The sequence below is a fragment of the Macrotis lagotis genome, chromosome 1, assembly GCF_037893015.1.
Source record: "Macrotis lagotis isolate mMagLag1 chromosome 1, bilby.v1.9.chrom.fasta, whole genome shotgun sequence".
Classification (NCBI taxonomy): domain Eukaryota; kingdom Metazoa; phylum Chordata; class Mammalia; order Peramelemorphia; family Peramelidae; genus Macrotis; species Macrotis lagotis.
Genome location: NC_133658.1, coordinates 395,485,043 through 395,498,125, shown reverse-complemented (window position 1 = coordinate 395,498,125; position 13,083 = coordinate 395,485,043). Strand labels below are relative to the sequence as shown.

The window sequence follows — 13,083 nt, the reverse complement described above, 5'->3', positions numbered from 1 at the left end:
ATTAACAGGAAATTAAATAAAAATCAATACATAACAACTCCTGTCTCCTAGCTACTTCAACAACCCCAAAGAAATCATACTTAGATCATTTTTATTAAGCACTTAATTTAGCCTCTGTAACGGAAGGATTTATCCACATATTTTGACAGAAGTTATCAATGAATCCTAAAATTTCAAGAAATTATGATTATTGGGAATCGGGTGTTTTGCTGCAGATACTTCAGAGTAAAACATCAGGGGAATTTTCTTTTAAAAGTTCTTAAATTCAATTTATTAAAAGTGATTGAGATTGTTAGAATTAAACCAAAAATGAACAGATACTTTACAAATAGTTTAGTGAAATGGTTTTAAATGTCTAACACGTCCAGTATATTGTTACAGAGAGGACAGACAACAATAAAGCTAGACAGTACTGAAATCAGATGACCTATCTATAACCTTGCCACTAGGCAGTTATTTGACTAACTTATAAACCATTAAGACAGTAAAAAAATTAAGACCAGGGCGGCTAGGTGGTGCAGTGGATAAAGCACCGGCCCTAGAGTCAGGAGGACCTGAGTTCAAATCCGGTCTCAGACACTACCTATTACCTAGCTGTGTGGCCTTGGGCAACCCATTTAACCCCATTTGCCTTGCAAAAGCCTAAAAAAAAAAAATTAAGACCAGTGGTCTCAGTTTAATTTTTCCTTCAAAGTGCTGATTTACCACTTTTGATGGGAGAAATTAAAATTAAAGCACTTCTGAGGTACTACTTCATATCTATTAGATTGTTTTTTAGGACAGAAAAGAAAAATGACAAAAAGATTGGAGAGAAAATGAGACATTAATACACTGTTGGTGGAGTTGTGAACTGATTCAACCATGCTGTAGAGCAATTTGGAACTATGCCTGATAGCATATATAGATATAAAACCATGCATACCTTTTGAGCAAGCAAAGCTACTACTATGTCTGTATCCAAAAAGAGATGAAAAAACAAAAAGGACCTATATGTACAAGGATATTTATGTCAGCTTTTTTAGTAATCAAGGAATTAGTGTTGAAGAGATGTCTATTACTGGGAATGGCTGACTAAATTGGGTGTGTGTTTATGATGGAATGGTATTACATGAGCTGATACAAAGTGAAACTGTGTATAAAGTAACAGTAATATTGTAGCATGATCAGCTGTGAATTACAGATTTTCTCAGCAATAAAATGAGAAACAGCTGTTAGTATTCAGAATACAGACCGAAGCATCCTTTTTTAAAAAAACTATTTTTCTTGAGATTTCTTTTTTTTTTTGGGGGGGGGGTCCTGTTTTCTTTCACAATATGGCTTTTTGCATGACTGTATTTTTATAACCAACATCAAACTGCTTTCTCAATGGGGGCAGATGGGAAGGGAGGAGAGAATTTGGAACTCAAAGTTTTAAAAATGAATTAAAATTAAAATTGTTTTTACATTTAACTGGGGAAAATAAAATACCAAATTAAAAAAAAACAACAACAAATGTTCTCCTGGTGAAAACTTCTGATGCGTTACTCAACCAGTTCAGTTCCACATCACCTCCTCTTTTCTATTTCTCTTTCAAATGGTAGGATTAAATTAGCTGATTTACAACATTCTTGGATTCCTGAAAATGAACAACTTATTATAGCATGCTTCCCAAACTTACCAAGCGATATTGGGGGCACGGGAGGTCCCCAAGCCAAAGAGTACACTGTCTTCTTATGGTAAGTACTAGAAATTTGTGGTGGTCTACAAAGTAAGAATCACAAGGGTTAAAAAAGCAAACAGGTTCTTTTAAATGCATTTCCTGTCTGAAATGGAGGAGCTCAAAATCACTGTCACTATAATTATTACCAAAATAATTAAGTGCCAAATATGCAACACAGATATAAATGTAATTCTTAGTTACTAGGATCAGGAAAAACAATTTATGGAGTCATTTCTCTCAGATTTCTCTTTATTTTTCTCCTTCTCAATTGTCAGTAGTCAATTAAATACTACCAATCATGAAGGAAACATGATGATACTACTTTAGCTACACCAGAAAATGACTGAAACAGACAGACCTATTAAGAAAAAATAATTCAATTGCTCAGTTCAGAAGCCTTAGAAAAGACTGATCATTAGTACACTGATAAATTTTTCCTTGAAAAATTTATATAACATTCTCTTCTATAAAAAGTAACATTAATAAAAACAACTCAAAATAAATGGACTGGTTAAGTTTGGGATGATCAAGTGGTCACAAAAATGATCCATTCTTCAAAATGAGAAGAGATGAACTAGATATATGTCAAGTTTTTTCTAGCTCTAAAAATTCAGCCATCTCTCAGAAGTGACCATGTCATTCTAAATCTTATGCTGGGTCCCTAAATCACTTCCTCTGACATTAGTTAAACAAGAATTGCTCAACTGTCATTTGTGTCTTACTTGTTGGAGTAAGTGTCATACATCCCCACTTTTCCATCATCAGTTCCAAAGGCCAAACAACCCTCCTTAGTTGGATGCCAAGATAGCTGCAAAAGAGTACCAAATGAGGAAAAGTGAGATGTAATCTTATGAATCCCAAGACATTCTCATTGAATCTTTCTTTCTTTTTTTCTTTCTTTCTTTTTTTTTTTTTTAGTTTTTGCAAGGCAATGGGGTTAAGTGGCTTGCCCAAGGCCACACAGCTAGGTAATTATTAAGTGTCTGAGACCGAATTTGAACCCAGGTACTCCTGACTCCAGGGCCGGTGCTTTATCCACTGCACCACCTAGCTGCCCCGTCATTGAATCTTTCAATCTTAATTATCATGTTGTATTATCAAACTGAATTTCACTAATGACAGGTCTCACATAGGGTGTTTTGATCTATTCTAGTTACAATTCTTCCAGCAAAAAATTCTGAGACTACTACCTAGACCAACTCACCTTAATATACCACCCCCCTCTTTTTTTTTTTAAGTTTATATGGCAGGGCAGCTAGGTGGTGCAATGGACAGAGCACTGGCCCCGAAGTCAGGGGGATCTGAGTTCAAGTCCGACCTCAGATTGCCTAGCTGTGTGACCTTGGGCAAGTCATTCTTAACTCCACTGCCCTAAATAAATACAATTTTAAAAGAATAAAATTTATATGGGTAGGGGAAAAAGGGAAAAGTAAACTAAAAGCACTCTTACCGAAGTAACCTTGGATTTGATGCCCTGCCAAAAAGTTTTCACATCATGGTTGTTTTTTATGGAGAGTGTATTCCAGACCCGTATCATGCCATCTCCAACACCTATGGCTAAACAGCCCATGTCCACAGGGGAGAAAGCCAGGCTATACACAAATCCTCCGAGGGAAGGCAGTGTCCAACAGCATTCCAAGGTTGTCATGTCCCAACATTTCACCTGCAAAGATTAAAGGAAAAGGGTATAGGGACGAATCAAGGAAGGAAATCAAATAGGCAAAATTAAAAAAGAAAGTTCAAAGCTGAGGGGAAGGAAGGGAAAACATAGGAACTGAATAAAATCAATACCTCAAAAACTGATTAAACTCTATAGAGGAAATCCTTAAAATAACATAATTCCAAATTAAATACTCTTTTAGCCATAAGGGGCCCATAATTAGTAAAATCAACAGCTCCTTAACTCCCAAAGTTTATTCTTTTCACTTTATAGAATTGTTGCATTTTCTACAATGATAATAAAACTCTAGAAACCAGAGGGAAATACTGTTGAAAGGGAGGTAACACTATTCAGAAAGAGTAGATTTTTTTAAATAACAAGAAGTCCCTCAATGATAAATGCATTTCATCTAATAAATATAGCCTAAAAGCAAGCCAAGTAGAAAGGCACAAATTTGGTGACTTCTAATATGGTCAGTTTCCTCCAGAACAATTTCATTATAAGTAGATTGATCTATTCAAACTTGGAAACAGAAAATTTTAAAGTTAAGTGATGAGAAGTTCCTGTGAAGAGGTGCTCCAAGGAAACTAAACAAGCTTTTTAGTCACAAAAACTCAAAAGTGTTCCGCTTTCCCCAAGTTTCACTAAAGCAATGATAGTGATGGCACAGAGAAGGTAGAAACAAACTCTGGAGAAGCTTTTGGGGTTCAGCTGTAAAAGCATTTTCAAGCCTTAGGATCCTTAAAAACATCCTCCTCTTAGGTGAATTCTATGTTCACCATCTATTTCTCTTTACTATATATTTATTTATCAAAAGCAACTTACATCCCTATCCATAGAAATGGAAAGCAGAAGTTCTTTATCTTCAATCTGGACTGAACATAAATTAAACACAATCCTTGAGTGATTCTGTCCCTCTGATGAGGAGCTAAAGAGGGTGCATTTTCGTTTTCCAGCATGGGTAAGATCCCAGAGAAGCAATTCACCTCTGTAAAGGGAAAGACTGATTTAGACCATTATACATATGAGGAAAATAGTGGTTTGTTTATATAACCAGGATTCTCCAAATGGTAGTAATTCCTTTTTTCCGTTTTATTTTATTTTTCCTTTAGTTCAAAGTAAATAAAGTCTAATGAAGACTACTCACCCAAAACAACTGGATACCAGCTGGGTAGGTTGGCCAATGGGCCAGAAGACAGTCAGCCAAATTCGCTCTTTAACTGTGGGATCCACACCCCCTCCTCGTCTCTTCAGAAAGGGTAACTTCAAAGTCATCACTCCTACAAATAAGAGGTCATTCATAATTCAGCACTAAAAAACTATCATGAAATAGTTAATCCAATCAGGTCAATAAGCATTTATTAAATGTCATGTGACTGACATAATACTTTGCTCTCAAGAAGTCCCGATTCCCATGAGGGAGGCAACTTACAAATAATGAAATATAAACAAGGTACAGGGAAATGGGAATTCACCTCAGAGGAAATACATTAGCAGCAGAGGGGAAGAAAGAAAGATCTCTAGGAAGTAGGATTTTAGCTCAGTCTTAAAGGGAGCCAGGGAACTCAGAGTCAGAAGGGAAATGGAATAGAGAGATGGAACGTAATAGGTTAGGAACAAAGTAAGGAGATCTCTTTATATGAAGAGGAGATTATAAGATTGGAAAGTAAAAAGGGACCAAAAATTGAAGAGTTTGAAGAATTTTAAATACCAAAAAACTTTTTATTTGATTGTGGAGGTAACAAGGGGGAATAGGAGGAGAGGACCTGATTTTATTAAAAATTATTTTGACAGTTAAGTAAAGCAGATTAGAAGACTTGCAGCAGAAAGACCAATTAGAAGGCAAAAGTAATAGTCCCAGTGCTGAAAGCCTGAACTAGAATGGTAGCCATGTGAATTTAGAGAAGGAGACATAGATTTTGCAATTAAAAAAAAAAAAATGTTGTAAAGGCAGAAATGATAACATTTGGCAACAGATTGGATATGTGAGATGATTTTGAGTACAAGGTTCAGTATGACATAAAGGTAACAAGTCTGGACAACTGGGCAGATAGTATATATGGTTACTCTTAAAGAATACTATGTTATGAGTTCAGTAAGTAAAACTGGTTTAGAACCTGAAATTTTTTTCCTGTAAAAAAGAATATTACGGGGGCACCTAGGTGGCGTAGTGGATAGAGTACCTGATTTCAAATCCAGCCTCAAACACTTAATAATTACCTAGCCCTGTGGCCTTGGGCAAGCCACTTAACCCCAATGCCTTGAAAAAAAAAAAAGCTAAAAAAAGAATATTACAAAATACAGATATCATTTTAGTTACATTATAGGCTAGATTTTTGTGGTTTAGTCTGGGATTTTATATACCATTTCTAACACTGCTTCTGGGGAAAAGAGGGGAAAAATTGGAATGTATCTGGATCAACCTTCAACTGGAAGCAGATCTCCCAAAGGAGAATAGTTAATCCTGGTGAAGGAAGGATGGGAATACTCTTTCAGTAAACTTTTGGTTAATATTATAGAAAACATTCATGTTTCAGAGGTGGGTTTCTTTTAAGATTTCACATAAGGTTAGAAAGTGATAATCAGAAGGGGCAGCATTATGGTTGGGAAATAAAAGTATTTTTAAGCAGAGAATGAGACACATTATTTGTTTTCTTCACCGAAAGTCATCTGGGGACTGGAAAGGAAATAGCAAAATTGGGATACTCTAAGAAATAGTTTGAGAACAATGTGCTGTCCTTCAGCAGTTCCTGTTGAACTATACCAGAAACACTTAGCAGCTATGATAACCAAATGCTGTCATGGCAGAATGTGCTAAGTGAGGTTCATCCACTGTACTGGCTAAAAGTCAAATGGTGCCCTGATTTTTAAAAATGGAAGATTGGAGTCAGTAAATTATAGGCCACTAAAATTGACTTGAATTCATTGAAAAATTCCAGCATGTGTTATTAAAGGGATTACTTATTAGTGAACATTCAGAAATAGAAAACTGACCACAAAGAATCAATGTGTCATCAATAGGTCACTACAGAATAGTTTCATCTCCTTTTTTGGGTACAGAAATTCTATAGACAGGGGAATGATGTAAATAGTTTACCCAAATCTTATCTTTCTATTATTTAAAATTATTGATGTATCTTTTTTTGCAAGGCAAATGGGGTTAAGTGACTTGCCCAAGGGCACACGGCTAGTTAATTATTAAATATCTAAGGCTGGATTTGAACTCAGGTCCTCAGGGCTGATGCTCTACCCACTATGCCTCATAGCCACCCCCTACTGATGTCTTTTTTATACTGTTCATTTCTTCATAGTCATGGCTCCTCTACAATTGAACCCAAGCAACCTATGCTGAGGCTCAGATTGGCAAATCACTATGTAACTTTTATTTCAATTTGACCAAAGCATATAACAAGGAGCACCTAGGTGGTGCAGTGGATGGAGCACTGGCCCTGAAGTCAGGAGGACTTGAGTTCAAATGCGGCCTCAGACACTTATCAAGCTGTGTGACTTTGGGCAAGTCACAACCCCATTGGCTTGTAAAAAAAATATTTTTTTAAATGTAACAAAATCACTTGTTCTAATAGAGAAGGTGGAGAGATGTGGACTAGACAATAGTTTTGTAGTGCCTAAGGATCTATACTTAACCTTGTGCTATTTAAAACTGCTATCAATGTTTTGGATAATGGCATAGATGAAATGCTTATCAAATCTACAGATTAAAAAAAAAGCTAGCAAAGAAAGCTAACGGGTTGAATAACACAAGTCTAGATCCAAAAAGATCTGAACAGGCAATACCTATCACTATCCTAAATTAAAGGTATTAATGTAAAGTCTTACATTTGAGTTTAAAAATCAATACCACAATTATAAGATGGGAAACATACAGTTAAAGAGCAGTTTTACTCATAAAGTTCTAGGATTTTCAGTGGACTACAATTAACATTGATGCACTATACTATAAAGAATCTAACTCAGGTGATCTGAAGATAGGCAGTTTATATTAGTGAGAAAACTGTCCTGCTTGCTCTGTTCAGAACACATCTGATGTCACAGATACAGTAGAGCCTGAAGGGATTGCAGAGAACATTTAGTTCTGTGTTTAATTTTGGGCCTCACACCCAGGAGGCCAATGGACATTGAGAGTATACCCTACAAAGATCAGGTGAAGCATACTGGATGTTTTCTATGGAGAAGGGAGTTAAAGTGAAGTTGTCTTCAGAGACTTTAAAGTCTCTGAAGGGCTATAATTTGGGAGGGTAATTAGCTTTATTTTTCTAAGTCATAGAAGGCAGAGTGAGGAGCAAAAAGGGTTAAAAAGAGGCAAATATTAGCTTAATTGATAAAGACCATTTCATAGACCCATTGCAATCTTACCTCGGCCTCTAGAGCAGCTCCAGATTCGGATAGTCTGATCTTTGCTTCCAGTAGCCAGGTAGCAGTCTTTTGTTACTGGGGTCTGCTGAACAACTTTTCCATTAGGAATCTCATGTTCATCTGGGAGGACATAATACCCTGTTTTAAACTTTCATTTCAAGCAAAAGTTCAGTTTAGTTTTTTTCTGGGAAGTGTTTCTTCCACAGTACATAAAAGCCAGGAGTCTACCATCCAAGCTATATGTAGCTAGCCCTGTCCCCACTCCTGTGTCTACCTGAGTTCTCTTCTGGACGAATGGTTAAGCACTCTTCACCAAGTAATGGACACCATGCAATGGAATGAATATCATCATCATGACCTCTCAGCCTGTGAAGAATATCTCCTTTCCTACTGATGTCAATCACAACCACCATGCCATCCTTATAACTGGAAGAATAAAGGATTTCACACAACGATCAAATAGAAGAAAAAAGACTTATGTTAACCTTTCAAACATGAAAAATATTTTTCTAACAACTTGAAAGACTGAATTATTCCTTTTATTTAACAAAGAGAAAGAAGTTAAAATGTCAATTTTTTTGTCCTCCCAATTTCCTGATTTCTCAGTAGAAACTATTCCACATGATCATACCCTTGGCATTAAAATAAAACATCACATAAGCCGAGGGAAGTTTTTTTTTTTTAAATTGTAAATAGACAATAAGTTTGGCTAAGAATTGGAGGAAGAGTGTGGTTTAGGCTGCACTTGGGAAACTACAAAACTTTCAATTGACTTGAATTCATTTCAGTTGCTCCTTCATATTATCCAAGGGTTACTATGTAGATGTTAATCATGTTACAACATGATGATGGAAAAATCAAAAACCACACACATTAACAATGATCATTAACAATGACTTACAGTACAAGTGGCATACAATCTTTACTGATCATGGAGTAAAAGTACAGCTTTAGATTATCTTCCACCCATGGAATTGCCTTCATCTTAAGCACATGAAATTAATGGAAAGCAGAGCTTTTCTTGATAGTGTTTGTAAATGAGTCCCCTCATCAATCAATGAGAGAATAGCTACATAAATTGAACAAAGAGGCAGATGGGGCTCAAATCTCATAAGATCCCTGAGTGTCTGCTCTCTATGTATTAGTAAATTCTATGAGAGGGCTGGTTCAAGTTAAAGAAGCAGGAGAACATGAAGTTCTTTTGTATCAATGCTTGTCTGCTTATGGTTGGGTTAAAATAAATTGTCTTAGGTCAAGGTGTCCAAAATGTAGCCTAAATACAGTGTGATTTTATGTGGCCCCCTGTGGGCTTACTAAATGCTTTAATAGATGAAGCTCAGTTACCACAGAGCTCTCACTAAAATGGCAAATCAAAATATACTGTTTATTGTTTCAATAAAAACTTCTAAAAATATGATTGGACAGCCCTGTCTTAAGTTATAAGCAAAGATGTGATAGCTAACATACTGAGGTTCACTATATAGTATACCTGCTAATTCCTATTCCCACTTCAGGGAGACAGGGTAGTAGAAATCCAGAGTATGAATTTAACTTTTGAATGATAGAATCCTAAGAGTCCTAGAAAAGAGCTGAAAGAGACCCTGGCAATCATGTTGTCTAAGTGCCTAGCTTTATGAAGGTTAACTGAAATCCAGAGAGGTATGTGACTCAAGGCAACTACTAAATGGCAAAGCTGGAAATTGAATCTGAATATTCTGTCTTCAAGTCCAATATTCTTTATCTATATTTAAATCTTCAAAACTCCAACATGGCTGAGAAGAACATGAAAAAGAACTTTCTAACAACTTATGCTCTTCAATAATGCAACTGAAAACTATCACTACAGCATAGATTCCTAACCTGGGGTTCACAAATTAGTTTAAAAAAGGTTAAGAAGCCAGGGATAGATGACCATGTTTTCAGCATGTTATGGAAATGACTCATCCATTGAGACCAAAGGTAGGACCAGAGGATTGCCACTAAGCTTTCAAATATTCCAAATAGAAGCAAGTTACTGGTCTTCCCCCTTACTTCCCCACTCAAAATGTAATAGCACATACCCAATGGCCACTAAATCTTCATGATGAGGTGAACAAGTAATGCAAAAGATCGTCCTGGGTTCTGGGAAGAAATGCTGGCTGTCATTTCTGTTATTCCAATAACAAATGACTATTCCCTTTTCATCTCCTGATACAATAAGGTCTTTCACTTTAGGTGACCAATGCAATGCTGATATTGTATTCTTTAAAGAAAAAAAAAAAGAACAATTTAAAAATTTATTAGCCAAATAACTTGGTGAGAGAAATTGAAGAGATTACAGTGAATAAATGAAGGAATAAATACTGAGGTTGATCAGAAAAATTCAAGAATCAATTCTAACTTCTGTTCAAATATTTTCTCCATATAACTTTACATACAAATACCCCGTTAAGATTTATTGACCTCATCTTCCTTAAAAAATTTTATTTATACATTAATATCAGATAGGAACTACATTTTAATCTCTTTTGGGTGCACTCAGAAGTGCTGTGTGTTATATGTGTGGCTTATGGGTCACATGTCTGATACTTGATTTAGGCCAATGTTTTCTTATAGTTGAATGACAAGACTTCTAAAAATGATAAACAAGTTCCTAAAATCCTAGAGCAGGGAAAATGAGATCCTAATACAATTAATAATTAATAGTAATGTGATAAGAAAGTTAACTGTAACAGACAAATGACAAAGTAAAAGAACATATAACAACTTTCATTACTATAGTTCTTTAAATTTAGTAAGTGCTTTACATATGTTCTCTCATTTGAGCCTCACAATAAACCTGTGACAGTTACTATTACTATTCTTATTCCCCATTTCATGGTTGAGGATATTAGCTTAGAGCCATTAAATGACTTGCCCATGGTTTTACATAGCTAGCTAGTTAAGAGTCAGAATTAGGATTTGCTGGGTCTCAAAGAAACCTTAAGCATTTATTATGAAAAAGTTACATAGGGCAGCTAGGTGGCACAATGGACAGAGCACTGGCCCTGGAGTCAGGAGTACCTGAGTTCAAATCTGGCCTGAGACAATAATTACCTAGCTGTGCGGCCTTGGGCAAGCCACTTGACCCCATTGCCTTGCAAAAAAAATAAAAAATTAAAATAAATAAATCAATAAAAAAGTTACACAGTGCTGGATTACATTACCTGATGGAGTGTGTGTTCTGTTACAACTGTTCGGGTATCCACATCCCAGATTTTCACCGTTCCATCATCAGAGCTACTGGCACATAAGTTGGTCGGACCCAAATGGTGAGAAAATGTGAAACCAGAAACCCTTTCTGTGTGTCCCACCAACTCTCCCAGGACTATAAGGAAAAAACAAAACTCCAATTTAAAATGCCATACTAGAATTACTGCTATTGACCAAAATAAACATACAGGACAACCTTGATAAAACACCTTATTTGACAACCTTATTGAACAGAAACTTTGTCTTGGATATATATTGCATTAACTGGATACAATATATCTGTGGCTTTTTTTTTTTAAGTTCCTAATCATAAGTTGGTAGTCAATTTTTCCTGTTCAAACTGCCTTAAGATCTTAGACTGAGAGTTTTAAGATGTCTTCAAAGTGATGGAGTCCAGCCTTATTTTTCAGATGAGGAAACTCAAGCTCAAATGGGTTAAGCAATTTGCCTAAGTTCACAAATAAAGTGAAGTAATACAGTAAAAGTTTGAACTCAGGGCTCATACCACTATACTAGAGATCTTCAAAAGGCACAAGCTGAGGTCAGGGCCGTTATCCAAAGCAAATTCATTCTCTAGAATGGATATTGCTGATAATAAAAATGGAGACTAACTACACCTCACCTGAGGCTCCTATATTTTCTCTCATAAAGAGTGGCTTCCTGTCTTTTTGGTTTGGCCCACTGTCGATATAACAAGGAACAAAATCATAACAGCTTGTTATTACGTGAAACTTTTAGGTTTGCAAAATGCTTTACGCTGTCTTAATGAAAAATCAAATGAGGTGGATGCTACAGACGACTTGGGGTGACTTGCTAGGTCTCATCTGAACTAAGTTTTCACCAAGGTCTTCCTGACTCAAGTCCTGCGATTCTATCGGATGGGCCTGGAAGACTCCAGATGTATTCATTCATTCATTCATTCAGTACAGGGAGGGGGTGGGTTCTGAAAGTCTTACAAATGCACTAAGACTTCTGGCACACACACTGTATATTGGCAGGCTCATCAATGGGCAGGGACTGGCATGTTGCTGGCCAATCAATCAATGACCGATGCATAATGATAAAATTGGTCAGTGTGCCACCTCACTCGGCCCTCACAACTTGGTAGGTGCCGCCGCCGCCACCACCATTTTACAGAAGAGAAAACTGAAGCCGAGGGAGCTTAAGAGACCTGCCCGGGAAATGTACCCCGTCCAAGTGGCTGAGGCAGAATCTGCACTCAGGTCTCGCTTGCTGGCTCCTGGTCCTGCGTTCTATCTGTCCTTATGATGCTTACTTTCAACCGGGGGTTCTTAAACTTTTGGGGTGTCATGACCGGGAGGCCCGCTGAAGCCTAGGGGCCGATTTTCGGGGTGTTTCCAGCGCATAGTAAAACAAGGCGGTAGGAGCCCGGGTTTCGGGGGGAAGCCGGGGCCCTGGCTGCCCCGGGCCGGGGGCCGGGCCGGCTGCGGGCCCAGGCCGGGGCGGTTACCGTGGAAGGGGCTCTGGCCCAGGCCGATCTGCAGCAGGTACACCGAGTTCCTCGCGGCGAACCCGAACAGCCCCCCCGGGCCCGCGTCGCTGGAGCGGGAGCAGTACCAGTTGGGGGAGGGCGTGAGCATCCGCGGCTCGGGCCCCATGGCTGCGCGGCCGGGCGGGGCGCGGCGCGGCGCGGCGTGGGCACCACGCTCTCGCGGGCGGTTAGCTCCGGCGGCGGCGGCGGCGGAGGAGGCGGCGGCGCGCTGCGGCTCCCGGCGCAAAGGAAAGAGAGCGACCTCCCGCGGCCCCGCCCCGCCCCGCCCCCTCCCGGCTCGCCCCGCCTCCTACGGCCCGCGCCGAGGGCCAGGCCCCGGAGAACGCGTTCTCCCGCCCCGGGGAAACCTCTGGGGCTTGTTAGCGCCTGCTTCTGGGTTCTAAAAGGAATTTTTTTCCCTTCAGAAGCTATTCCCAGGATACAACACCAGTCCTAGAGGCAGGAGTATCTGGGTTCAAATCCGACCTCAGACACTTAATAATTACCTAGTTGTGTGGCCTTGGGCAAGCCACTTAATTAACCCCACTGCCTTGCAAAAACCAAAAAACAAACCCCAAAAGCTATTCCCATAAAGCAACAGTCGCTAATTCTCTGGGTGTTGGTTCT

At 38.4% G+C, this 13,083-nt stretch overlaps 1 protein-coding gene across 1 annotated transcript in view; it reads right to left on the bottom strand.

Annotated features, from left to right (window-relative positions):
- GEMIN5 (gem nuclear organelle associated protein 5) overlaps positions 1 to 12,639 on the bottom strand; it is a 43,189-nt gene extending 30,550 nt beyond the window's left edge. Inside the window, exons 1-10 of the mRNA XM_074212540.1 lie at positions 12,436 to 12,639; positions 10,919 to 11,079; positions 9,794 to 9,975; positions 8,008 to 8,159; positions 7,734 to 7,853; positions 4,507 to 4,639; positions 4,185 to 4,347; positions 3,150 to 3,362; positions 2,422 to 2,507; positions 1,658 to 1,740 (exon numbers count right to left, since the gene is read on the bottom strand). Coding sequence (XP_074068641.1) covers positions 1,658 to 1,740; positions 2,422 to 2,507; positions 3,150 to 3,362; positions 4,185 to 4,347; positions 4,507 to 4,639; positions 7,734 to 7,853; positions 8,008 to 8,159; positions 9,794 to 9,975; positions 10,919 to 11,079; positions 12,436 to 12,583 — 1,441 coding nt within the window. The 5' untranslated portion in view covers positions 12,584 to 12,639. The remainder of the gene's footprint in view (positions 1 to 1,657; positions 1,741 to 2,421; positions 2,508 to 3,149; positions 3,363 to 4,184; positions 4,348 to 4,506; positions 4,640 to 7,733; positions 7,854 to 8,007; positions 8,160 to 9,793; positions 9,976 to 10,918; positions 11,080 to 12,435) is intronic.
- Between the last annotated feature and the right edge of the window lie 444 nt (positions 12,640 to 13,083).